The following is a 26787-nucleotide window of genomic DNA, read 5'->3' as shown; positions in this document are numbered from 1 at the left end:
GATGAAGAGAAAGGCAATGTACCAAATGTGAGTGACCAATATGGCAGCATTGAGGAAGAGAAAGACATAGAGAGGTACATGGGAGGTACAGACAACAAGGATGAACCCTTTTGCACATACAGTAGTGCATTGTCAGTGAAGGCAAACATGGGTATATGGGTGGATAGATGGGTGGGTGGACAGGCTGAACTATTAGGTATGTCTATGAACTGGGAAGTATATCCAAGAACATGTATAGGGTTGGCAGACAATGGTCCTATAAGTTTATGTGGATGATCAGAATTCTCAGGTGTATAGTAGAGGTGACAAGGGGCAAGGCTGTGGACACTGCTTGGTCACAACCAGCTACCAAGAGGGACCAAGTAGTTGAACCTGCGGGCTTAGGACCATAGTCACAGGGGACATCAAGCTCAATTGGCATAACATACTATACAAAACATTGTTCCACCTCCTACTCTGGCGAGTAGCGACTGGGATCTTAAAAGCTAGCAAGCTGCCATCTAGATGCAACGATGGGTCTCTCCGCATCTAGAGCAAAGAAGAATGAACAAAACCAAAATTCATGGAAACAAGTTAGTCCTAGCGACTGGTACACCATCCAATCCGCAGCCTTTACGACTATGAGACCAGAAGAACTAGATGGTGTCCAGCTACCACTGTCATCCACTTGGAAGGAGATCTATGTAGGAGATCCTTGACAGAGAGGGAGAACAATGTGAAACAAAACTCAAAATCATTTGGAGATTAAAAAAAAGGGGGGTGGGGGACCAGGGTCTGATAGAGCCTGGTGAAACCACTGAGACTATGGCCCCTAGCTGCCCTTCAGGTCTGGAATTGAACCCACACCTGTGGTTACCAGCCAAACAAAAGACAGGCATATGAGTTGAACATTTACCTCAGGTATATCCACTCCTTGGAGAGAACAAGCATGGGAGAAAGAAGGGCTGCTTATGCACAGGGAGACAGCCCAGGGGGCAGAAGTGCATGGAGGGATGGACACTGGGAAGAGGTAACTATGGGGAGGAAGTGGGAGGGGAGCTGTTGCATTGTGGTAAACTTGGTCAATGTCATGGGACAAAATGTATGTGAACTGCTGTATGGAAAGTGAATTTGCTCTGTAAATCTTCACCCAAATTACAATTTAAAAAAAAAAAGAAATCTCAATATACCAAATATCCAAAGAACAATTCTTATATTGAAAAAAGAATAATTATTTTATTGAAAAAACTTTCACGTGCCACATATTGTATTAAGTATTAGAATTGTTTTAAAAAAGCATAAAGCAGTCCCTACATCAAAATGAAGAGAGAAAAAAAGAAAGATGGAAGAAAAGTAACATTTATTGTGTACCTGTTACATGCCAGGCAGTGTGCTAAGCACTCAATATATGTTACTGCATTTAAATCTCCTGGTGGTGTAGTACCTAAGGCCCTTGACTGCTAACCAGAAGGCTTGCAGTTCAAACCCACCAGCCACCCCTTGGAAGGAAGACTGGGCAATCTACTTCTGTAGTGATACCACCTTGGAAACCCAAGGAGAGGTCGCTATCATTCGGATCCGACTCAAGAGCAGTGAATTTGTTTTTTTCATAATAACCTTTAAGTTGGTACTATCTCTCCTTCCTAAAATAAGAAACTATGGATGAGAAAATTAATAAATACATAAAGTAATACATACATACTATGGAAAAAAAAAGTAATAACATACTACGGAAAAAGACAAGCTGGGGAGGAGTGGCAGAAGATAAATTGTTTGGTTTTAGTCACAATGAATACTGAAACAGCTCTAACTATCCCTTTACTGTTAACCCAGTTACAGTGCTTTAACACAACTTATTTTCTATAGTAAGTAAATCTGTAACATTAGTGTTTTTATAAACACTTCACACTTTAATCTGCCATAAAAAGTAGACAACCTTTTGAATCAAAATAAAAATGTAAATGCCTACTACAGTACCTAGGCAGTTAACAATCATGAGTGAAGTGAGCCTGGTGAGCTAACAGGATAGATAAGAAAAAGTGATGTGCAGTGCCCTATCCAGAAGAGGCAGCTAGACACAGTACCAGCCACTTGGTAGCATGTAGGAATGCAGGTTCAGTTTTGCAAGATCAATGGTTTTATTTACTTGAGTGAAGTCAAAAACCCGTATTTTGTGTGAAATTTCCTAATTTTAAAAACAAACATAGTGCAGTCCAAACAAAACATATCCTTGGGCCAAAGAGTCAACTGAATCAATTAACAATACAACCCTGTCTTGCATCTTCTCACTCTAATTTATCCTAAGTATTCACCAGTAAACTTAGATTTACTACCTAAATTCCCAATTAAAATGTACCCTCCAATATATACTCTCAAAGCAAATAGCTGAAGACTCTATACCACACAAAAGGTAAAGAAAAGGTAGGAAGACTGAATGTAATAAACTATTGTCCCATTTCATTTTACTAGTTAATTTTACTGATGTCACTAGTATAAAGGTGCTAGTAAGATGGTGTGGTAGTTAAGTTTGTGTGTCAACTTGGCTAGGCCTGGTTGAGTGGTTGGGCAGCTGGATATAGTATTCCCCATGATGAGACTGGTAATCAATTCTATGGTGGAATCTACTGTGAGCCTCTGAGTAGCTGCCTTAGGGATGTGGTCTGCTTCCTGGATATAAGGAGAAACCTTGGGGAACAGTCTCTAGCTGATGGCACACTTAACCCTGAATGTAGCCTTGTCATTGTTCAGTAGCCTGCCATGCTCTGTAAACCTAGGGATTTTCAATGGACTTAAATTAATGGCCTGCTGTGTGATTTGGTAACATCAAGACTATGCCTTTTTACTTGTCAACCTTGGGCTTGTCAGTCTCAGCCAGCAGCTATGTGACTGAAGAAAAGCCTCCAGCTTCAATGGGCCAGGAGCAGGAGGCAGAGCTGAAGCCCAAGGTTGAGGGGCTTTCACCCAGCCTCTAGAGATAGGCACTTTGAACTCAGACTTAAAGCCTCCAAATTTTAAGAATAAACTCCAATTTGTTAAAGCCATCCCATTTGTGGTATATCCTTGTCAGGGTAGTACGAGATAACCAAAACAGATGGGTAGCAGTTATAGTAAAATTTTCAAAACTCCAACTACTTGGATATTCTAATACATTTGTCTTAATGAAATCTGACCTCTATCTTATTTATAAAATCTTTAATCATTTTATATGTCATCTATAAATAAGTCACTTTACTCACTTTTTTACATCACAGATAGATGTAAAATTTCTACCTCATTGTTTTACTGTAATTCCTTCAAACACCTGGATGATACCATACTTACTATACTTACCAGAGTTTATGTAAATCTTCATTACTTTTGTTCCTTAACTGCTGACATGTCCATGGAGCTCCTATTAAAATAAAAAATTCATAATATGAGAATGTTTTTAACTATGCACCCCTTGGCAAATTACTTAACCTTCTTAAACCTCAGTTTCTTTATCTTAAAATGTATAATGATAGCTAACTTTACAAGGTTTCTGTAAGGATTAAATTAGATAATACATATAAAAATATTAATAAAGTGACTGGCAATATTATTAAAAAATATTAGCATTAGTACACTATGTACCTCTGCGTCATAATGTCAACTACTTTATATGAGTCATAATTTCCAATTATCTCTAGAAAATATAGACTAAAACAAACCCCCAAGCTCTACTTTAGTTAATAATTTCATCACACTTCTCTTCAAATCTTTTGCCAAACTGCCAAAGAAAAATTTACTATTTCATTATCCTTTCAATTTTCTCTTATAGAAGGAACATCAGAAAAAGAAAATGCCTAAGTAACTCCCAAACTGGATAAATAATCCCATAATGAAAGAGAGTTCAATAAATATATTTCATATTGTCCAACTCTAGTCTCTCACTGGGAGCTCTGGTGGCATAGTGCCTAAGGCAGTTAACTGTTAACCAGAAGGCTGGTGGTTCAAACCCACCAGCCACTCCTCAGAAGGAAGACTGGGCAATCTACTTTCCAGTGATAGCACCTCGGAAATCCAAGGAGGTTGCTATGAGTCAGATCCGACTCAACAGCAGTGAGTTTAGTCTCACCAGATTTTACTTTTTCTTCCCCCCAATTCTTTGGGTCATCAAAAAATTCTTCTAGTCCTTTTCTTGACAACGTGGTATGAAGTGATCTACACTGGTGAAAAGATGTGACATTTGATGTATTCTTAGGCAACAAACCAACTGTAAACCTGCAATTGAACATATAGGTAATTAAAGTTTCACAATATCTGGACTTTATAAGCAGTAAATGAGAAAAACTAACTCAGGGTTTCTGCACAAGAAACAACAAACTTTTAAAATGCATTAGAAAACATTTTTAATACTGCTTTGTAAGAGACTGTGACCCTACAATTGCAGAGTAACATACATACATAATTATATTTTAGATAACATTTTAGGTCCTTCATACTCTACTAACATTTTGAAGGTCAATTTTGCAATATTTATTAAGAGCCCAAAATGCCACTTCCTTTAATCCTGTAATTCCACATGTAGAAATCTCAACCAAAGAAATAACCATATATGAGAATTTATAAATTAAAATGTCTATTAAAATATACTTATTATATCAAAAAGTTGATCACAAGGAAAAAACAGTCTAATGGTTAAATAAATTATAATGCTTCCATGTGATAAGCTATTATACAGTAATTTACAAATGTTTTTAGGAATATTTAATAACCTAAGGAAACAATTTAAAATAAAATAGTGAAATATACCACCTATGTTGTAGTCCTGCCAAAAATGTTTAATCTGAATCTAATCACGAGAAAGAAGTCCCTGGGTGGGCAAATGTTTAAGCGCTCAGCTACCAGCTGAAAGGTTAGTGGTTCAAACACACCCAGAGGCATTTTGGAAGACAGGCCTAGGCATCTACTTCCCAAAGGTCAAGGCCTTGAAAACACCCTGGAGCAGTTCTACTCTATGCACATGCGACAGCAATGAGTCTGAACTGACTGGACGGCAACTAAAATCAATGACAACCATCATGAAGAAACAGAGAAATCTAAATGGAGGGATAGTCTGCAAAGGCTAATCTTGTCAAAAATGACAATGTCATAAAAGAAAAAATAAAAAAGAAACCATTCTAGAGTAAAGGCAACTAACAGGACAAGCCAATAAATGAATTTAAGTGATCCTTGATTAGGTCTTGAATCAAGAAGAGAAAAAAAAGGAATTACCAGGACAATTGAGGATACATGATTTGAACTATGCACTAGAGTACTGTAGTGCAGTAATAGTAGGGTATTAATATTAAATATTGAGTACAATCATTGTAATGTGGTTATTAAGAAAATGTCCTTGTTCCAAGGAGATATATGATGAAGCTTCATGATGTCTGTAACTCTGATGTATCTCAGATAGTTTATTAAAAGTACAGATGTAAAAAGGATAAAGAAAATGTGACAAAACGTTAGCAACAGATTAACCTATGTATAGGGTATATGCATATTTTTGGTACTATTGCAACTTTTCTGTTGGTTTGAAAAATCTAAAAAAGTTAGAAAAGCAATGTTATGTTGTTATGTGCCATCAAGTCATATCTGACTCATAGTGACCCCCTCCTTGGGTTTCTGAGGCAGTATCACTACGGAAGTAGATTGCCCAACCTTCCTTCTGAGGAGTGGCTGGCTAGTGGGTCTGAACCGCCAGCCTTATAGTTAGCAGTCAAGTGCCTTAGGCACTAAGCTACCAGAACTCCCAGAAAAGCAATAGCAGAGCATAAAAATGAATGTATGTGTGTATATGCAAAGTTAAAAAGAATGGCAGGAAATCTGTTTATCACTGAACAATGGAAATATAACTGCTTTGTACTTTATTCAAAATACCTCATTTTCTGACCATAGTCACAGGAGACATCAAGCTCAGCTGGCATAACATACTACACAAAAACACTGTTCCACATCCTACTTTGGCAAATAGTAACTGGGATCTTAAAAGCTTGCAAGCAGCCATTTAGATGCAATGGTGGATCTCTCCTCGTCCAGAGCAAAGAAAAATGAAGAAAACCAAAGATGCATGGAAACAGTCCAAGCAACTGGTACACCATGCAATCCTCAGCTTATACGACCATGAGACCAGAACTAGATGGTACCCCGCTACCACTGTCAACCACTAGGAGGGGGATCTATGTAGGAGATCGTGGATACAATGGGAGAACAATGTGGAACAAAACACAAAATCATTAAAAAAAAAAAAAAGGGGGGGGGGACCAGGTTTACTGGTCTGATAGAGGCTAGTGGAACCACTGAGACTGGCCCCTAGCTGTCCCTCAGGTCTGGAATTGAATCCACTCCTGTGGCTTCCAGCCAAACAAAAGACAGGCATATGAGCTGAAAGTTTACATTAGGTAGATACACCTCTTGGAGAGATCAATTATGGGAGAATAGAAGGGCTGTGTATCCACTGGGAGACAGCTCTGGGGCAGGAGTGCATGGAAGCGAAGGACGCAGGGAAAAGGTAACTATGGGGAGGAAGAAGGAGGGAATATGTTGCACTGTGGGAAATTGCAGTCAACGTCATGAGACAAAGTATAGGTGAGACAAATGTGAGGTGCTGTATGGAAAGTGAATTTGCTTTGTAAACTTTCCCCCAAATCACAATAAAAATTTTTTTTTTTAATTTCCAAATTTTCTCAAATGAACAGATATTCATTTTATAATAATAATTTTAAGGAAGAAGGATGAAGCAGAAGAAACAAATGATCCAAGTTTGCCACCATGATCAAGTTACAACTTCTAAGCCTCTAACAAAAAATTGCTTCTCTCTAAGGTTGTGTAGGTCGTATCACATAATACTAAAAAATCTGTGCATACAAGAGCAAGTGCATAGTTCCTTTTAAAAAATCTGACATACCCTATTTATAAAATTAAACTTTAAACTCATGCCAATAAAAAGAATGAAACCATACACTCAAAGTAAGAAAGGATGGGTCTGTACAGAAGACAAGCGGTCTTTACACTTCGAAACAATGAATACCATCTGTGGGATGTTACTTTTTCACATCTCTGGGGCGATTTTCCATTTATTAGGCTACTTCGACTTATTCATTCAACATTTACTGAACCATCTTTTTATAACACAGCCTAGAGATGTAAAGATTTCTTCCTTTTTATCCATTCAAGCCTGACACATCCTTTAGTTTCACGGCAAAGATCTCTTCAGTAAAGTTTTCTGGAATCCACCCAACCCAACAGCATGCTTCTTTACCTTTAGGTTTAATTCGAAAAATACCAAAGAGGGGTCCCCATGAGTCAGATTCAACTGGATGGCAGTGAGTTTACCAAGCCCAGGAAGGAGCTGTGGTGGGTATAGTGAGTAAATGCTAACCAGGTCAGTGGTTCAAAACCACCAGCTGCTCCTCCAGAGGAAGACGAGCGACTCTACTTTGGTAAAGATTTACAGCCTAGGAAACCCAATGGGGTCGCTGTAAGTCGGAATCAACTCGATGGCAGTGGGTATGGTCTCTGGACCAATCCCACATACCGCCTGATACACAGCAGGCTGCAACGTAAGGTTTGAGGAAAGAACGGAGATTCCTGACTTCTTCAAGGTCAGTTCTCAGAGATGGGGGTTCAAGCTCAGCCATCTAGTTGGCCTTTGCATCCTCTAGCTGTTCTCAGCGTCTGGAGACCAAAGATCCAAAGCTGGAAAAGGTGGACAAATCCAGTCTTCAATCACTTACCCTGAACTAGTAGGGACCTGAGAAGTTACTAATCCTCCGTAAGCCTTCAGGACGGTTGAAACCCCTTGGCAAAGTGAAACTAAACGGGACGCAGCCATTTTTTCACATAACTAAGTAAACCGCGTTTCCGCCAACAGAGCGTCACTTCCGCTGTCTCCCGCCAATCAGACGCAGGGAACAGGAAAATGCTCTTCCCTCACTCCACATGGCCTCCTTCTCCTTCGTCTTCATTGGTGAATTGTCTCTCTCGACTCCCTTTACTCTTCCTGCTTCTTCCGATTGCCAGGAGTAGCCATGGCGGCTATGAGCTTATTGCGGCGGGCTTCGGTCACTGCATTAGCAGCATCTCTGTCTGGCCGCCGCCTTGGCACTCGACTTGGATTCGAAGGGTTCCTCACCCGTGGCTTTCCGAAGACTGCCGGTGGGTGCTAACCTTGGGAGGAAGCCGCGCAGGGGGAGGAGTAAGCGATGAGAACTTTCCCGGGTGACCTTGGTGGGATCCTGTGGGAGCTGGGAGAAACGATGAGCTGGGGGCTTGAGAGAAGGAGAGACGGAGCAAGTGTTGCGTGACGAGATTGAAGCGATAGGACAGACAGCGTTTGAACTGTTAGTTAGCATTTATAAAATTGTCATTCACCATATCAGTTGTTGCTAATTTGCCGTGAAGCTGAACACCAAAATCTTCGTACGTTCCACCTGCGCTAGGTTGTAGGCCTGTTGTTGTTGTTGTTATGTGCCGTCGAGTCGGCCCCGACTCATAGCGACCCCTTCTTGGGTTTCCGAGGCAGTATCACTACGGAAGTAGGATTGCCCAACCTTCCTTCCGAGGAGTGGCTGGTGGATTTGAACCGCCAGCCGTCTGGTTAGCAGGCAAGTGTCTTAGCCACTATGCTACCAGAGCTCCCGGTTGTAGGCCTACGAGATGGTAAATCATATTGCTGAGGTGGCCACGGATGTTGAGTATGCAGACAAATAGAGTGTCCAGTCCGTTATCCAGTAGTCATAGTGCATATAGAGCCCACAATACTTTTAGAGGTCCAGAAAATGTTTTACTTTTAATTCTCTTAAAATCAGAAGAAGAAAGACGATAGTCTTAATGAGTGTGGGATAATGTATCCAGCCTGGCTTGTATTCGTTTTATATCAACACAGTCATAAAATATAGTTTCAAATATTTTTTTATAAAGGCAAAAGTACCAAATCCCGGGAAAATCATATTGCAGCCCTGAGAGGGCTATTTGGAGTCTCTTGGAGACTTTGGCTGCCTTCAACGTAATCATAATAACGGCACATCAAATGCTTTATATTCAGTCTTACTCTCTGAAAGTCTGCAGAGTTAGTACAATGTTATTAGTTACCTATTACAGACGGGGAAACTGACACTCAAATGTTATAAGAACAATGCACCACTGTAGTAAATGTAATAATAATATTAGCCAACGTACTTATTTATTAAGTACTTAACTATGTGCGGGGAGCTCTGGTGGTGTAGTGCCTAAGGCATTTGATGGCTAACCAGAAGGCTGGCAGTTCAAACCCACCAGCAACTCCTTGGAAGGAAGGTTGGGCAATCTACTTCTGTAGTGATACCGCCTCAGAAACCCAAGGAGGGGTCGCTATGAGTTGGGTCCAACTCAACTGCACATAACAACAACAGGCACCATTCTAAGACTTCTTATGTATTAATTCACTTAATCCTTTTGACAAAGATACACTGTAAGCTATTTGCCCTATTCAGTATAAGTGGTAAGAGGAATTGAAACTTTTCACTTGAAAACTAAAAAGATCTTGCCCAACCTTTACTTTTTATTACCATATCATTTTTGTCTTCTTCCAGTTTAATTTGAATTATGCCATTTCACAAGATGAGACAATGTCTTCGCAGAAGAGCGGTATCAGTTATGTGTTTTAGAAAGATGTTTATGAATACTGGATGGTTTATAGGAGATTTTGATTGCTTAAGCTAGTGGGGTAATGGAGGTATACAAAGAAATGGAGAGTCTGAATCTTAGAATCAAGAGGCCTTGACAACTAATGAATGAGAAATATATGTACAGAGATGAGTGAAATTTTTGTGTGTTTCGAGACACAATAAGTTCCTTCATTATCTTATTTGATCCTTGCAAAACTCAAAATTGTCAAACACTCAATAACTTTTCTAAGACTATTTGCATTTTTAAAACATGGTATTGAAGACTTAAAATCTGTTGCTGTTAGCTCAATTGGTATAATATACTACACAAAACATTGTTCTACCTCTGCTTTGGCGAGTAGTGACTGAGATCTTAAAAGCTTGCAAGTGGGCCATCTAGATGCAACAATGGGTTTCTCCTCATCCAGACCAAAGTAGAATGAAGAAAACCAAAGATTCATGGAAAAAATTAGTCCTAGCAACCGGTACACCATGTGATCCGCAGCCTATACGACTATGAGACCAAAAGAAATAGATGATGCCCGGCTACCACTGTCAACCACTCGGAGGGGGAATCTATGTAGGAGATCCTGGATAGAGTGGGAGAACAATGTGGAACAAAACTCAAAATCATTTGGAAGAAAATAAGGGCGGGGGACCAGTTTTTCTGGTCCGATAGAGCCTGGTGGAACCCCTGAGACTATGGCCCCTAACTGCCCTTCAGGTCTGAATTGAACCCACTCCTGTGGTTTCCAGCCAAACAAAAGACAGGCATATGAGTTGAACATTTACCTAGAGTAGATACACTCCTTGGAGAGAACAGTCACGGGAGAAAGAAGGGCTGTTTATGCACACGAAGACAGCTCAAGGGACAGGAGTGCATGGAGGGATGGACACAGGGAAGAGGTAACTATTGGGAGGAAGTGGGAGGGGAGGTGTTGCATTGGGGTAAATTGTAGTCAGTGTCATGAGACAAAGTGTATGTGAACTGCTGTATGGAAAGTGAATTTGCTCTGTAAACTTTCACCCACATCATGAAAAAAAAAAATCTGTTGCTATTGAGTCAATTCTGACTCATGGTGACCCCATGTGTGTCAGAGTGGCACATCCTCCATAGGGTTTTCAATGGCTGATTTTTCAGAAGCAGATCACCAGGTCTGTCTTCTAAGGTGCCTCTGGGTAGACTCATACTTCAAACTTGTAGATAGCAGCTGAGTGTGTTAACCATTTGCACCCCCCAGGTACTCTATTGAGGCCTTGTTGTTACTTGCTATGGAGTTGATTCTGACCCATAGTGACCCCGTGTATGCAGAGTAAAACTACTACACAGGATTTTCAAATCTGTAATCTTTCAGAACCAAATATCCAGTCTTGTCTCCTGAGGCGTCTCTGGGTGGGTTTGAATGCCAACCTTTTGACTAGTAGTTGTGTGCTTAACTGTTCGCACCACCTAGCAGGCTATGTAATTAATAAATTTGTAATTGAGAAATCCCAGTAGAGAAAGTAGAAGATGCCTATTTTGGTGGTAAGAGCACCTTTCTGATTTCCAGAAATCTTGACAGTCACTTGGTTGTAAGCAGTGGTCACCCTAATATATTTAGGTTATAAGCAGATGGCCTTACTACATCAACAACAAATCATGAAGGCCCGGAACATCTGGACAGAGTTCAGAGCTGTTATGAAATATCCTTTATAACAGTTAATAGTAATAACACTTACGTGCTCATTTAATGATATGAATAATTGATTAACAGTTGGGTAATTACATGTAAAGAGCAAGCAGCTGACATTACTAACTACACTACTCTTAGTAGAATGCAGCCAGACCAAACTTGGTTCCATAGTTCTGTTTCTGTTATATTTTCTATACCTATCATTAGTGTGGAGGAGCCCTGGTGACTCAGTGGTTAAAGTATTTGGCTGGTAATCAAAAGGTCACTGGTTTGAACCCACAGCCATTCTGCAGGGGAAGGATATGGCAGTCTGCTTCTGTAAAGATTTACAGCCTTCAAAAGATTTACAGCCTTTACAGTTCTGCTTTGTCCCATGGGGTTGCTCTGAGTCAGAATCTACTTGACAACAATAGGTTTGGATTTTGGTACCATGGGGAAGACACTAAGTGGTAGTGGAGATACTGTGCTGAATAAGACCATCACTGATCGGATGGACTTCTAACAGAAAATAGTATGAGGTAGTTCACATTGCTCTAAAGGTAATAATTTGATAATATGAAGAAGACCACTCTTCTGTCAGTTTGTCGTACTGTGGTAGCTTGCATGTTGCTGTGAGGCTGAAGGCTATGCCACTGGTGTTTCAAATACCAGCATGGTCACCCATGGCAGACAGGTTTCAGCGGAGCTTCCAGACTAAGACAGATTTGGAAGAAGGAAGGGATCATCCACTTTTCAAAGTATTGGCCAGTGAAAACCGTATGAATAGCAGTGAAACACTGTCTGATATATTACTGGAAAACTTTATGAACAGCCCTAAAACAATTATCTGGTGTAGTTCCAGAACATGAGCCCATCAGGTTGCAAGGCACTCAAAATAAGACTGGGCAAGAGCTGCCTCCTCAAAGTAGTCACCCTTAATGACATGGTTGGAGTAAAGCTTTCGCGACCTCTTTTTGCTGATGTCGCATGACTCAAAATGGGAAGAAACAGCTCCAAACTTCCATTAATAACTGGAACATGGAATGTATGAAGTATAAATCTACGAAAATTGGAAGTTGTCAAAAATGAAATGGAATGCATAAAGATCGATATCCTAGGTATGAGTGAGCTGAAATGGGCTGGTTTTGGTCATTATTAATCAGACAACCATATGATCTATTATGCCTGGTGTGGTGGTTATGTTTGTGTGTCGACTTGGCTAGGCCTGGTTGAGTGGCTCGGCAGCTGGATGTAGTATTTCCCATGATGAGACTGGTAATCAACTGCATGGTGAAATCTACTGTGAGTAGCTGCCTTAGGGATGTGGTCTGCTTCCCATATATACGAAGCAGCTTTGGAAATGGTCTCTAGTTTATGGCACGCTTGGACCTTGCATGTAGCTGTGTCATTGTTTAGCAGCCTGCCATGCTCTGCTGGCCTTGGGACTTTCAGTGGACTTGAATTAATGGCCAGCTGTGTGGTTTGGTAACATCGAGACTGTGCCCTTTTACTTGTCAACCTTGGCCTTGGCAGCCTCAGCAGCCAACAGCTGAGTGAAGAAAAGCCTCTAGCTTCAGTGGGCTGGTAGCAGGAGGCAGAGCTGTAGCCCAAGGCTGAGGTGCTTTCACCCAGGCCCTAGAACTTGGCACTTTGAATTTGAACTTAAGCCTCCAAATTGTAAGAATAAACTCCTGTTTGTTAAGGCCATCCCATTTTGTGGTATATTCTTGTCAGAGTGGCACTAGGTAACCAGAACACCTGGAATGGCAAATTGAGGAGAAATGGTGTGGCATTCATTATCGCAAAAAAAATTTCAAGATCTTTTCCTGAAGTACAGTGCTGTCAGTGATAAGATAATACCCATGTGCCTACAAGGAAGACCAGTTAATACTACCAGTATTCAAATTTACACACCAATCACCAAAGCCAAAGATGAGGAAATGAAGGAAATTTATCAACATCTGCAATCTGAAATCGACCAAACGTGCAATCAAGACGTATTGATTATTACTGGTGATTGGAATGCAAAAGTTGGAAACAAATAAGACTCACTGGTAGTTGGAAAATATGGCCTTGGTGATAGAAATGATGCTGGAGGTTGCATGATAAATAGAATTTTGTAAGACCAGCGACTTATACATTGCAAATACCATTTTCAACAGCATAAACAGTGGCTATACACATGAACCTCACCAGACGGAATATACAAGAATCAGATGAACTGTATCTGTGGAAAGAGACTATGGAAAAGCTTAATATCTTCAGCCAAAACAAGGCCAGGAGCTGACTGTGGAACAGGCCATCACTTGCTCATATACAAGTTCAAGTTGAAGTGGAAAAAATTAAAACAAGTTCATGAGAGCCAAAATATGACCTTGATTATATCACACCTGAATTTAGAGACCATCTGAAAAATAGATTTGATGCATTGAATGCCAGTACCAAAAACCTGATGACTGTGGGATGACATCAAGAACATCATCCATAAAGAAAGTAAAAGGTCATTAAAAAGACAGGAAAGGAAGAAAAGACCAAAATGGATGTCAGAAGAGACTCTGGAACTTGCCCTTGAGCAGTGAGTAGCTAAAGCAAATGGAAGACATGACAAGATAAAAGAGCTGAACAGAAGATTTCAAAGAGCAGCTTGAGAAGACGGAGTCAGTTATTATACTAAAATGTGAAAAACCTGGAGTTAGAAAACCAAAAGGGAAGAACATACTCAATATTTCTGACGCTGAAAGAACTGAAAAAAAAAATTTAAGCCTTAAGTTGTGATATTAAAAGTTTCTATGGGTAAAATATTGAATGATGCAGGAAACATCAAAAGAAGGTAGAAGGAATACACAGAGTCACTGTACCAGAAAGAATTGGTCGATGTTCATCTATTTTAGGAGGTGGCGTGCAGTCAAGAACCAATGGTATTTAAGGAAGAAGCTGAAGCTGCACTGAAGGAATTGGTGAAAAACAAGGCTCCAGGAATTGATGGATTACGCATTGAGATGTTTGAACAAACAGATGCTGCATGCTGGAAGCACTCACTCGTCTATGCCAAGATTTTGGAAGACAGCTACCTGGCAAGCTGACTGTTAGAGATCCATATTTGTACCCATTCCAAAGAAAGTTGATCCCACAGAATGTGGAAATTATTGAACAATATAATTAATATCACACAAAAGTAAAATTTTGCTGAAGATAATTTAAAAACAGTTGCAGTGGTATACCGACAAGAAACTTCCAGGAATGCAAGCTAGATTCAGAAGAGGACATGGAACAAGGGATATCTTTGCTGGTGTCAGATGGATCTTGACTAAAAGCAAAGAATACTGGAAAGATGTTTACTTGTGTTTTATTGACTATGCAAAAGCATTCGATCATATGGATCATAACAAATCTTGGATAACATTGAGAAGAACATGAATTCAAGAACACTTAATTGTGCTCATGAGGAACCTGTGCATAGACCAGGAGGCTGTCGTTCAAACAGAACAAGGGGATAGTGCATGGTTTCAAATCGGGAAGAGAGTGTGTCATGGTTGTATCCTTTCACCATACTTATTCAATCTGTATGCTGAGCAAATAATCCGAGAGGTTGGACTATATGAAGAAGAACATAACATCAAAATTGGAGGAAGACTCATTAACAACCTGAGATATGCAGATGACACAACCTTGCTTGCTGGAAGTGAAGATGACTTAGTGATTAAGATTAAAGACTATAGTCTGCAGTGTGGATTGCATCTCCGTATATGGAAAACAAAAGTCCTCACAACTGGACCAAATAAGCAGCAGCATGATGAATGGAGAAAAGATTGAAGTTGTCAGAGATTTCATATTACTTGGTTCCACAATCAACACCAGTGGAACTAACAATCAAGAAATCAGATGACATATTGCACTGGACAAATCTGCTGCAGAAGACCTCTTTAAAGTCCTGAAGAGCAAAGATATCTCTTTAAAGGCTAAGGTGTGCCTAACCCAAGCCATGATATTTTCAGTCACCTTATATGTATGTGAAAGCTGGATAATGAATAAGAAAGACTGAAGAAGAGTTAATGCTTTTGAGTTGTGGTATTGGTGAAGAATACTGATACCATAGACTGCCAGAAGAAAGAACAAATCTGTCCTGGAAAAAGTGCAGCCAGAATGCTTCTGGGAAGTGAAAATGGCCAGACTTCATCTCATGTACTTTGGTCATGTTGTCAGAAGGGACCATTCCTTGGAGAGTGTTATCATGCTTGGTAAATTTGGAGGGCCAGCGAAAACGAGGAAGGCCCTCAAGGAGATGGATTGACACAGTAGTGGGCTCAGGTATAGGAAGGATTGTGAAGCTGGCTGGCACAGGACCAGGCAGTGTTTCATTCTGTTGTACATGGGGTCACTATGAGTCAGAGCAGATTAACAGCACCTAACAACAATAACAACAACCTGAAGAAAAATAAGTGAGGTAGAGTAGTCAGAGAAGACTTCTCTGAGAAGGTGACATTTGATCTTGGCCCTGAAGGGTGGAGGTAGCAGTTTAAGAACTTGGATGGGGTAAAGCATTCCAGGCATAGGAAACAGTAAAAACTGTAAGGCAGGTAAACGTTCTTGGAACTGGAAGGAAACCAGTGAGACAGATGAACTGGGGAGGAAGACATGAGAGTGTGCCTTTTTATTCTAGGAAGGATCATATATTCAGATTTTATGAGGGAAAGGACCTTAGAAATCCTCTAGGCCAACCCCCTATATAGTCCTTATTCTCATCACATCCCGTTACTAATTCTTGAATAATTCTGTAATGGAAAATTGAGGAGGCAGTTCATTTTAATTTCAACCTCTAAAATAGTTAGAAATGTCTTCCTTGTTTTAAGCTGAGAACTACTTTTTCACACATTGGTCCTACTTCTCTCTCTATATGTAGTGTGTGTGTGTGTATATATATATACACAGACACACACACATATATATATAGTGTAAGCCTTCTGTCATGGGACAGCGCTTCAGCTATTGAAAGGCATTTGTCTTGGTCCCCACCCACACTTTCCTTTTGTGAACCTATTAGCCTCAGTTCTTTCAGCTTCAACATGTCAGTTTCCAGGTTGTTTGCCATCCTGGCTTCTTCAGCAGGGATGCTCCAAATTGTCCCTCTGGGTGTGCTGTGGTATGGACACATTTCTGCAGATGTAGTCAGGTAGGGGTTCTTCCTGTTTCGACCCTGTACTTACAGTATATCAGGCTAAGATTGAATTGGCCTTTGAATTTTTGGTAACCACGTCAGACCAATGATTCTTCACAGGTTTGTATACAACTAAATTTTTTCACCAGCCACTCCTTGGAAGGAAGATTGGGCAATCTATTTCCCTAAAGATACTGCCTCGGAAACCCAAGGAGGAGTTGCTATGAGTCAGATCCAACTCGATAGCAGTGAGTTTCATTTTTATGTGTAGATAGATGGATGGATGGATAGTTTATCACTAGATTATTGCTAGAATTGGAAGGAAGGTTGGGCAGTCTACTTCCGTAGTGACACCCCTCAGAATCCCAAGGAGGGTTTGCTATGTATGAGTTGGATCCGACTCGAGGGCAGTGAGTTGACTTGATCACTAGAATACACAGCAGTTTAAAACACTGCATAACATGAGTGAACTTGGAGAAAATTATGCTGAGTGAACTAGGTCAAGGACAAATATTGTATTAGTCCACTATTGTAAAAAGTCAAAGAAACATTTATACAAGGGAGGAAACTTTCTTTGTTGGTTACCAGGGATGGGTGGGTGGAGGGAGGGAAAATTGCTAGGTAGGTGGAAAGAAAATATATATGTGTATATGTCTGTATGTGTGTGTGCGTGTACCAAAGATTATTAGTGGTTACCAGGAGTAGGAGGGAGGGGGAAAGGGGAAGGTTTTATTTTGTGGGTCATTGAATTTAGACTAATGGTGGTCTAATATTTTAGAAAAGGATAGCAATCCTAGTGACACAACATGAAAAATGTCATCAATGACCCTGAGCTGTCAATGTGGAAGTTGTTATGTTGGCGAATGTCTTGTGTATATTTTTACCACAATAAAAGTTAAAAAAAAAAAAGAAGAAGAAGAAGAAGAATACACAGTAATTCAAGGGAAAGGGAGATACTTGTTTAGGAGGAATGTTAGTTTGGGAAAATAATAGATTTCAGCAGAATGGAGGGCTTTCCAGACATTACAGTATGAACAAAGGATACAAATCTTTCTGACTTCTTTTATGACTGAAATTTTTTTAATAAGAAGTTATAACTTTTCATTCCACAGTGATAGCTAAGGGTTCAGGTCCAAATTTTTTTTGAGCAATTACACAGCTGAAGGACAGTTCCTCTGTAACAGCTAGATCCTTGTTATTGTTAGTTGCCATGAAGTTGGAAGGGGCTTAGAGTACCTTTCCGACTTAAAAGAAAGCAAAAGAATATGGAAAAAAGATCCAGGAGTAAAATTTTGCCTCAGCTTTTCTCCAGCTAGGCTTGATTAAATACTAGTTGGGGGAGGATTTGAAGTAGAATATTTGTCATTAGAAACAATTTACAAAGGGATTTTTGTCAAGATATGTTAGAGTGCATAGTTTTACAGCATGTTTAAATTCCTACTGAGGATTTATTCAATAAATATTGCTGGTCTTTTCCATCTATTTTGCAGCACACCTTTAATGTACATTACATCCTCATGGGAGATGGCATAATTTAAGTTACATTTTTCTTCCTTTTGCAGCATTGGCAAATATTCATTGCAGATGTAAACAAAGATGAACAGCCCCCCAAGACTATCTAACCTCCCTGCCTGCTGTTGAAACAATTATTTAGATAATTTCATTATCATTTCATAAAAATGAGGAGAGCTATAGTTTAGACTAATACGTAAACCTATGTTTAAAGATACCCTGTCTGCCCTGGCCTTAGTTCTAAAATTTAAAAAGCATGTTTTAAAATCTTGTTGTTGTTGTTGTTATATGCCGTTGTTATTGTTATGACCCAACTCATAGCAACTCCTGTGGATTTCCGAGGCAGTATCACTACGGAAGTAGATTAACCCATCTTCCTTCCAAGGAGTGGCCTGTGGGTTTGAACCGCCAGCCTTCTGGTTAGCAGTCAAGTGCCTTATGCACTATGCTACCAGAGCTCCTTTTTAAAATCTTAATTCATAATAAGTTTTTCTGCATGTACTTGTTTTTATATTATAACCTACTTTATCTTACACTATAACAGTATACCTGTGTGAGCCTTGTATGAATAGGTTATTTTAATTTTTCCAGTTTCTGTTCGACACAGTGGAGACCATGGGAAAAGACTCTTTGTCATCAAACCTTCCGGATTCTATGACAAGCGGTTTTTGAGTTTACTGGTGAGTTTAAAAACTTGTTGAACTAAACTCTACCTACAAATAGTTTTGTTTGTTAGTTTTTGCCTATTTAGAAAACATCTTTTACTTTATAAAAGATGTTATTTTATAAATTCAAATTTTTTCCTCAGAAGATACGGAAATGGGGTAAGTTAAGATTTGTTACTGAATCTTTTCTTGATGAAACTTTATATATATACGTATATATGTGGAAGTTGTTATGTTGGCGAATGTCTTGTGTATATTTTCACCACAATGAAAGTTAAAAAAGAAGAAGAAGAATATACAGAGATTCAAGGGAAAGGGAGATATTTGTTTAGGAGGAATGTTATGTGTGTGTGTGTGTGTGTGTGTGTATGCTTTGAAAATAAAGCTTTAGCCATTCTTTTTTTCCCCAAGATAATGAGGTTATTTAAATATAATCTGTGTTCCCTGCAGTAAGAAAAACAAAATTCATAAAGTACAAAACTTTGAAAACTGCTTCACTTTGGGATGAATATTTGTATAACTAAAATGTTCTTTAAATTATAAAATAACTCATTGAAAGACTTCTTTAAATACAGAGTTCCCTTATTTTTTATATGATATTTAATTTTTGTGTTGCTCCTGATTATTTTTTACATGTTTTTCTTTATGCACTATATGAAATCAAGAACATTGATTTTAGAGAATGAAGCATGTCTGTAGTATAGTCTTAATTGAGCAGCAAAATAGTAATCACATTGTTTATTTATAGGACTTTACCTTTGTGTCTCAGGACTCTGAGAAGAGTTTCTAAAGCATTGCACCACCCTGTGAGCACTGACTGGCCTCTGTAGGTTCTCTTGCCCTCCCATTGGGCTTATTGCCCTCCTTGGTTGAACGTTATGTTTTCTTGCCATGACCAGTGCTCATTATGGTGGCTGAAATCACCCTTATGCATAAGTTCATATATCTTCTTTATACAAAATTTTCTAATGTTTATTACCTTGCTTTAACCAAAAAATGTAAAGCCACTATTAAATATATACTGTATTATACTTGTGCAATTGAATAATTAGAACAAAAACATTATGTTTCCCTGAGAATATTTTGTTAGTCACTCTTAACTAAGTTGACAACAGTTGAAGGATGACCACATCCTAGGGGAAATGAACCATTTTGAGTTCTGCCACCCATGTCACTGTTTGTCTCCTCCTTGCATCTATCACACTGCTGTCTTATCTTAATCTTTACTAGTCCATCTTCTTTTTGATGCCAAATGTAGGCACCTAAAAATTAAAGCAAAAGAAAATCACAGGAATCAGTAACTTGATACTGCATCTCCAATTTGGCAAGTTTATTTTACAAGAAATATATATGTAAAAAAACACATAGTAAGTATTATTTGAGGGTGGTGAAGGTGATAGAATTAGGAAATGGTCTAGTGAAAATTCCGAATTTTTTTTCTTAACAGAAATTCTACATTTTGTTGACTGGGATACCAGTAGCAGTTGGCATAACTCTGATAAATGTATTCATTGGTAAGTCTGCCATACCTCAGTTGGTAAATTTTAAAAACATATGTATATTTTTTTAAAAAAAAGAAATTATGGCTATTGTAATGAAAAGCTCTTTAAATAATAAAAACAAACATAAGCATGGGGATTTATTTTTAAGTAGACAAATCTTAATCTGCAATCATGTGAAGTGTTATATTTTTAGCATACTCTTTTTTTTTTTTTTTTTCCTATAAAAACCTTTAAGGGTCATCTCTTCTCCATAGAGGACACACCAAAGGTTTCAGAAAGCCTCTTTCTTCCTCTTCCTCCTCATTTTCCAAAACCAGCTTTGACAAGTCTGATTAAAGGAATTAGAAAGAGGCAGAAAGTGGGAGAGAGGCTGAAAGAGAGGCAGATTTTTTTTTTTAAATCCATCCTAACCAGAAAAAAAAACAAACTTACTGTCGTCGAGTCAAATCCGACTCATAGCAACCTCTCCTTGGGTTTCTGAGGCAGTATCTCTACGGAAGTAGCTTGCCCAGTCTTCCTTCCAAGGAGTGGCTGGTGGGTTTGAACTGATTTTAATCCTCTAAAACAGAATACAGTTGTAAATAACACTAAGCATTAGATTTTCTTGGGAAATTTTGCTCTCAGTACTTCTAACATCTAACGTGTAACATCTTCTGACATCTTGAATTTTGAAGTGTTTTGTCTGGTAGGAATAGGGAAAGCCTAAAGGAGTAGTTGTTGTATCTTGTTACATTATATAAAAATAAAATGAGAAAGTCATATAATGCCTACACACAGAAGACATCTAAAATGTAAAATTCATTCATTCTAATGAATGAATACATTACTAATTTTAACTAGATTAAAATACTAACTTAAAATATTAAGATCTCTCCAGTGGTTACAAATAAAAGAAAGAGTCCTTTGAAACTACAAGAAGTTTGTTTTTACTTGAATGGTGAAGAAATCAAAAACCAAACCAGCATTATCAAGTCAATTCCCACTCTAGCAACTGCCACAGAGAGCTTCCAAAGCTTTAAATCTTTACAAAGGCACACTGCCTCATCTTTCTCCCACTGAGTGGCTGGTGGGTTTGAACTGCTGACCTTTTGTTAGCAGTGCAGTGCTTTAACCACAGCACCACCTGCCAGAGCTCCTTTTTAATGGTGAAGAGTTAATAATTACAAACTTCTTTTATTAAAAAAGTTCTGTTTATTTTGTTTTTTGTTGTTGTTGTTGAGAGTATACACAGAAAAAGAGACCCAATTTAAGTTTCTACATGTACAATTCAGGGGCATTGATTACATTCTTTAAGTTGTACAACCATTCATTCTCACACTCCTTTTCTGAGTTGTTCCTCCCTCATTAATTAAACACACTGCCCCCCAAGATTCCTATCTAATCTTTCAAATTGCTGTTATCACTTTGATCCCATGTAGATAGTTCTTAAAAGAGCATAATGTTCAAGCCAAACCTTTTTCACTAGTTAAGCTTGTCTACTTGTTTGGTTTTATGAAGACTTCAAGGGATATTTTTGGTTTAAGATTTAAAGATTATCTCAGGGCAATATTATAAACTTTTGAGGCTAAAGTTGAACATCACCATTTTGTCTTATTAGGTGAAGCTGAATTAGCAGAAATTCCAGAAGGCTATGTCCCTGAACATTGGGAATATTACAAGGTTAGTATAGAACATTGAAAATTTTTGTTAGATGTTACAAAAAGAACATGGGGACAGCATCTTCTCCCCTCCTCTAACTTCACAAGAGGAAGACGGAATCACCATCAATGGTTATTGTTGTTGTTGTTATGTGCCATCCAGTTGGACCCAACTCATAACAACCCCTCCATGGGTTTCTGAGGCGGTATCACTACAGAAGTAGATTGCCCCATCTTCCTTCCAAGGAGTGGCTTGTGGGTTTGAACTGCCAGCCTTCTGATTAGCACTCAAGTGCCTTAGGCACTGTGCTACCAGAGCTCAACAGCCCAAGGCTTATTCCTAAGAGGGCAGACATACTGCCACCCTCCAAACATTTTACTAACTCTGACACCAGCTGTCCCTCCCACTGCACTTACTACTTCTCTGCTAGGTTTGATACAGAACTCACAGACAATACTCACAATCATGGGGTTTATTAGGGAAGTAATAGGTTATAGTTCAAGTTCAGGAACATGCTTATGATATAATTCTTTGATCAGAATAGTCTCCCCTCTGCTATGCCCTCTGGCTTGCCTCTCTAACCTTTGGCCTCTCAGCTTGGCCTCTGCCCTGCTCAGGCAAATGTTACAAAGCTCTTTTAGCTCTGTCAATAGATACACCTCCATGCACCCCACTCTACCACCAAGGGCACTCAGCTTTCTTGCTCCAAGGGCTGGCAAGCCTGCAGCTCTGCCTCCTGCCACTTTGGTTCCTCTGCCGCCATCTCTCAGCCGGAGTCTCTCTGCCTGGCATCTCTTCAGCCAAGGAGGTCCAGCACAGGGATCTCGGGTCCAAGGATATACTCCACTTTACCTCCAGCTCTTCTCTCTTGATAGTATTGAGACTCCCCTTTCTGGCTCTAGGAAGGCTCATTTTAAGCCAGGCAGAGTAACAAACTAACCAATCCCAGCATCAGAATTCTCCATACCTTATTTGCATGGTTCCACCCAGTAATCTGGTGGCTAGAAAAGCCATAGTGAGTAATTCATTGCACCGCGGATGTCTTGTCAATGCACTGGTTAATATCTTAATTTAGTTATGATAATAAAGTTAATTTTATATTCAATTTTTGATGTTAAGTAGATGATACATTCTTATTCTCTTTTTATATGCAACTTCTCTTGGTACTTTTTTTTGCATTGCTTTCATTATTTTAATGACTCATGACCTAACCAGGTAACAGTCATATTTGTCCTAAGTTCAATGTCACAGGAAAGAATTTACCAATACTAATGTGAACTGTCATTTGTTAGCACCTATATTATAGCAGGCACTGTGCTAATTGTTTTTGCAAATATGATCTCATCTCATGTAAAAGGTACTGTTATTCCCTATTTAGAGATGAGGAACCAAAAGCTTAAAAAATGGTAAGTGACTTGTCTAAGAGTTAGGACCGGTATTTAAACCTGGACAGTCTTGACTCCAGGGCCTGCACTGTTAGTCATTATACCGTACTGTATCCACTGCCAAACCCACAAGTTAATTCTGTTACTTGTCTTTATAGTGTTGTGGTGAGATGGCCTTGAATACAGAACCTGCATGTTTACAATCTGAATGAACTATATATCAGAAGAGAAATACTTCATCATTAAATGTTAAACCATACAATTAGTTTAACTTTGCTAACTGATGTAAAGAGCTCTGTTCACCAAATTGTAGACTTGGCTCCTGAATCTTTCACGTAAGATGTTCAGTGTCATGTAATAGTACAAAGTGCAGGTTTTGGCATTAAAGACACCTGGTTTGAGTCCAGGTGCTGCCACTTACTAGCAGTATAACTTTGTGCAATTTGCTAATCTATGAACTAGGGGTGAAAATAGCATTCAGCAAATGGTTTAAAATAAATGAAAGTAGTTGGTGTGTAGTAGTCTAGTGTACATAACTGAGATGGTCAATTTTAAAGAAAAATAAAAGAGAAAAGCAAAGTATTGTTCAGAAACTGACAGATTTTCTTTTGTAGCATCCTATATCAAGATGGATTGCCCGTAATTTCTTTGACTCTCCTGAAAAGAATTATGAAAGAACAATGGCTATCCTTGAAATTGAAGCTGAAAAAGCTGACTTACGGTAAAAATAAAGTGGTGGGGACAGGGAAGAAAATCCTTTTTTAGTACTGCAAACTAGAAGAAAAAAGTTAGTAATGTTATTTCAACACTGTAGGATACTCTATGTGAAAGAATGAAGGCAGGAGAGAGACTTGGCCTGGTTAGAGATTATGAATTGGAGACTCTTAGTTGTTGTTAGGTGCCATCAAGCGAGCTCCAACTCATAGCACTGTATAACAGTACTACATGTTGGCTGGTCCTGCACCATTCTTACAGTCATTGCTATGTTGGAGCTCATTGTTGCAGCCACTGTGTCAATAGTCTCATTAAGAGTCTCCCTCTTTTTCACTGACCCTCTACTTTACCAAGCATGATGTTCTTCTCCACTGCTTAGTCCCTTTGATGATATGTCCAAAGTAGGCTAGCCAAAGTCTTGACATATGCATTTCTAAGGAACATTCTGGCTGTACTTCCAACAAGATTGATAGTTCATTCTTCTGGAAGTCCATGATACATTTAGTATTCTTCACAAATGACATAAAAGGCATTAGTTCTTCTTAGATTTTCCTTATTCATTGTCAAGCTTTTGCATGTATATGAGGCAATTAAAAATACCATAGCTTGGGTCAGGCATACCTTAGTCATCAAAATGACTTCTGTGCTTTTTAAGATTTTAAAGAGATCTTTTGCAGCACATTAGCCCAGTGTAGTATGTCATTTGATTTTGTGACTGCTGCTTCCATGGGCGTTGATTGTTAATCCAAGTAAAATGAAATCCTTCACAATCTCACTTTCTTCACTGTTTATCATATTATTTATGGGCCCAATTGTGAGGATTTTTCTTTTATGTTGAGGTGTAATCCATACTGAAAGCTGTAATCTTTTACCTTCATCAGTAAATGCTTCAGATTGTTCATTTTCAGCAAGCAAGGTTTTGTCATATATCACAGGTTGTTAATGAGTCTTCCTCCAATCCAGATGCTACATTCTTCTTCATGTAGTCCAGCTTCTCAAATTATTTGCTTAGCATACAGATTTAATAAGAATGGTGAAAGGATACAGCCCTGCTGTACACTTTTTCCAATTTTAAATCATGCACTATCCCCTTATTCTGTTTGAATGATTGCCTCTTAGTCTATGTACAGGTTAAGTGTTCTGGAATTCCCATTCTTTGTAACTTTATAATTTGTTATGACCCACACATTTTGATGCCTTTGCATAATCAATAAAACATAGATAAACATCTTTCTGATATTCTCTGAATCTGGCTTAAACTTCTTGATGTACAATTTCCTCATCAGCAAAATTTTGCTAAAATGCATTATTAATGATAATGTTTGATAATTTTCACATTCCATTTGATCACCCTTCTTTGGAATGGACACAGATACGGATCTCTACCAATCAGTTGGCCAAGTCCAGGTTCCAAAATTCTTAGCATAGGCAAGTAAGTATTTCCAGAAGGAGACCCTTAAGGGTAATATCTATCAGATTAAAAGAAATCCACTTTAAAATATCATACTCTTTTTGTGCAAGGCGATCCTCCCCTCCCCTAATTCCCTTCCTTCCTCTATCCAGTCTCATTCTTAAAGGTGACCTCTGTTTAATAACGATTTCTTACATATAGTCCTAAAAAAAAAACAAACTCACTGCCATCGAGTTGGTACTGACTCATAGCGACCCCTCCTTGGGTTTCTGAGGTGGTATCACTATGGAGGTAGATTGCCCAATCTACCTTCTGAGGAGTGGCTGGTGTGTTTGAACCACCAGCCTTCTGGTTAGCAGTCACATGCCTTTGAGCTCCTATATAGAGTCCTAGAAACCAGTAATTATCAATACATCTTGATTGCATGTTTGGTCAATTTCAGACTACAGAAGTTGGTAAAAATCTTCAGTTTCTTCATTTTTGTCTGTAGTGGTTGATGTGTAAATTTGAATTAATAGTAGCATTAACTAGTCTTCCTTGTGGACATATGGATATTATCCTATCACTGGCAACATTATACTTTAGGATAGATCTTGAAGTGTTCTTTTTGACAGTGAATGTGACACCATTCCTCTTCAATTTGTCATTACCAGTATAGTAGACTATATAATTGTCCAATTCAGAATGCCCAATACCAGTCCATTTCAGCTCACTAATGCCTAGGATAGCAGTCTTTATGCATTCCATTTCATTTTTGACAACTTCTAAGTTTCCTAGATTCATACTTCATACATTCCACATTCCAATTATTAGTGACTATTTCTTCCCATTTTAAGTTATGCCATATCAGTAAATGAAGGTCCTGAAAGGTTTTCTCCATCCATGTCATTAAGGTCAACTCTACTTTGAGGAGGCAGCTCTTCTCCAGTCATAGTGAGTGCCTTCCAACCTGAGGGTCTCATCTGCCAGCACTGTATCAGATAATGTTTCTCTGCTATTCAGAGGTTTTCAGTGGCCGATTTTTTCAGAAGTGGATGTCCTTGCCCTTATTCCTAGTCTGTCTTAGTCTGGAGGTTCCCTTGAGACCTGGTCAGCATGAATGACCCTGCTGGTATTGAAATACTGGTGTCATAGCTTCCAGCATCACATCAACACTCAAGTCACCACAGTACAACCAACTGATTGGTGACTGGAATGCAAAAGTTGTAAACAAAGAAGAAATATGGTAGTTGGAAAATTTAAAGACCATCTAACAGATTTGACTCACTGAACACCAATTACAAAGACCAAATTACTTGTGGGATGACATCAAGAACATCATACATGCCAATGGAATAGAATTGAGAACCGAGAAATAGAGCCATCGACCTATAGTCAGCTGATCTTTGACAAAGGTCCAAAATCCATTAAATGGGGAAGAGAATATTTGTTTAATAAATGGTGCTGGCAAAACTGGAGATCCATTTGCAGAAAAATGAAACAAGATCTGTACCTCACACCATACACAAAAACGAACTCCAGATG

The 26787-nt window shown here is 38.9% G+C and overlaps 2 protein-coding genes across 2 annotated transcripts in view; one reads left to right on the top strand and one right to left on the bottom strand.

Annotated features, from left to right (window-relative positions):
* The window catches only part of MRPL47 (mitochondrial ribosomal protein L47), a 32629-nt gene extending 24813 nt beyond the window's left edge, over positions 1-7816 (bottom strand). The window contains exons 1-3 of the mRNA XM_042781976.1: positions 7719-7816; positions 4076-4227; positions 3310-3370 (exon numbers count right to left, since the gene is read on the bottom strand). Of these exons, the coding sequence (XP_042637910.1) occupies positions 3310-3370; positions 4076-4227; positions 7719-7816 (311 nt within the window). The remainder of the gene's footprint in view (positions 1-3309; positions 3371-4075; positions 4228-7718) is intronic.
* A 196-nt stretch (positions 7817-8012) lies between these two features.
* The window catches only part of NDUFB5 (NADH:ubiquinone oxidoreductase subunit B5), a 23941-nt gene continuing 5166 nt past the window's right edge, over positions 8013-26787 (top strand). The window contains exons 1-5 of the mRNA XM_007948270.2: positions 8013-8139; positions 18540-18628; positions 20061-20127; positions 21713-21774; positions 23753-23859. Of these exons, the coding sequence (XP_007946461.1) occupies positions 8013-8139; positions 18540-18628; positions 20061-20127; positions 21713-21774; positions 23753-23859 (452 nt within the window). The remainder of the gene's footprint in view (positions 8140-18539; positions 18629-20060; positions 20128-21712; positions 21775-23752; positions 23860-26787) is intronic.

The sequence above is a fragment of the Orycteropus afer genome, unplaced genomic scaffold, assembly GCF_000298275.1.
Source record: "Orycteropus afer afer isolate SDZICR_OR568_19922 unplaced genomic scaffold, OryAfe1.0 scaffold00210, whole genome shotgun sequence".
Taxonomy (NCBI): Eukaryota; Metazoa; Chordata; class Mammalia; order Tubulidentata; family Orycteropodidae; genus Orycteropus; species Orycteropus afer.
Note: the sequence above shows the minus strand (reverse complement) of the source record. Positions and strands in the feature narration are given on the sequence as shown.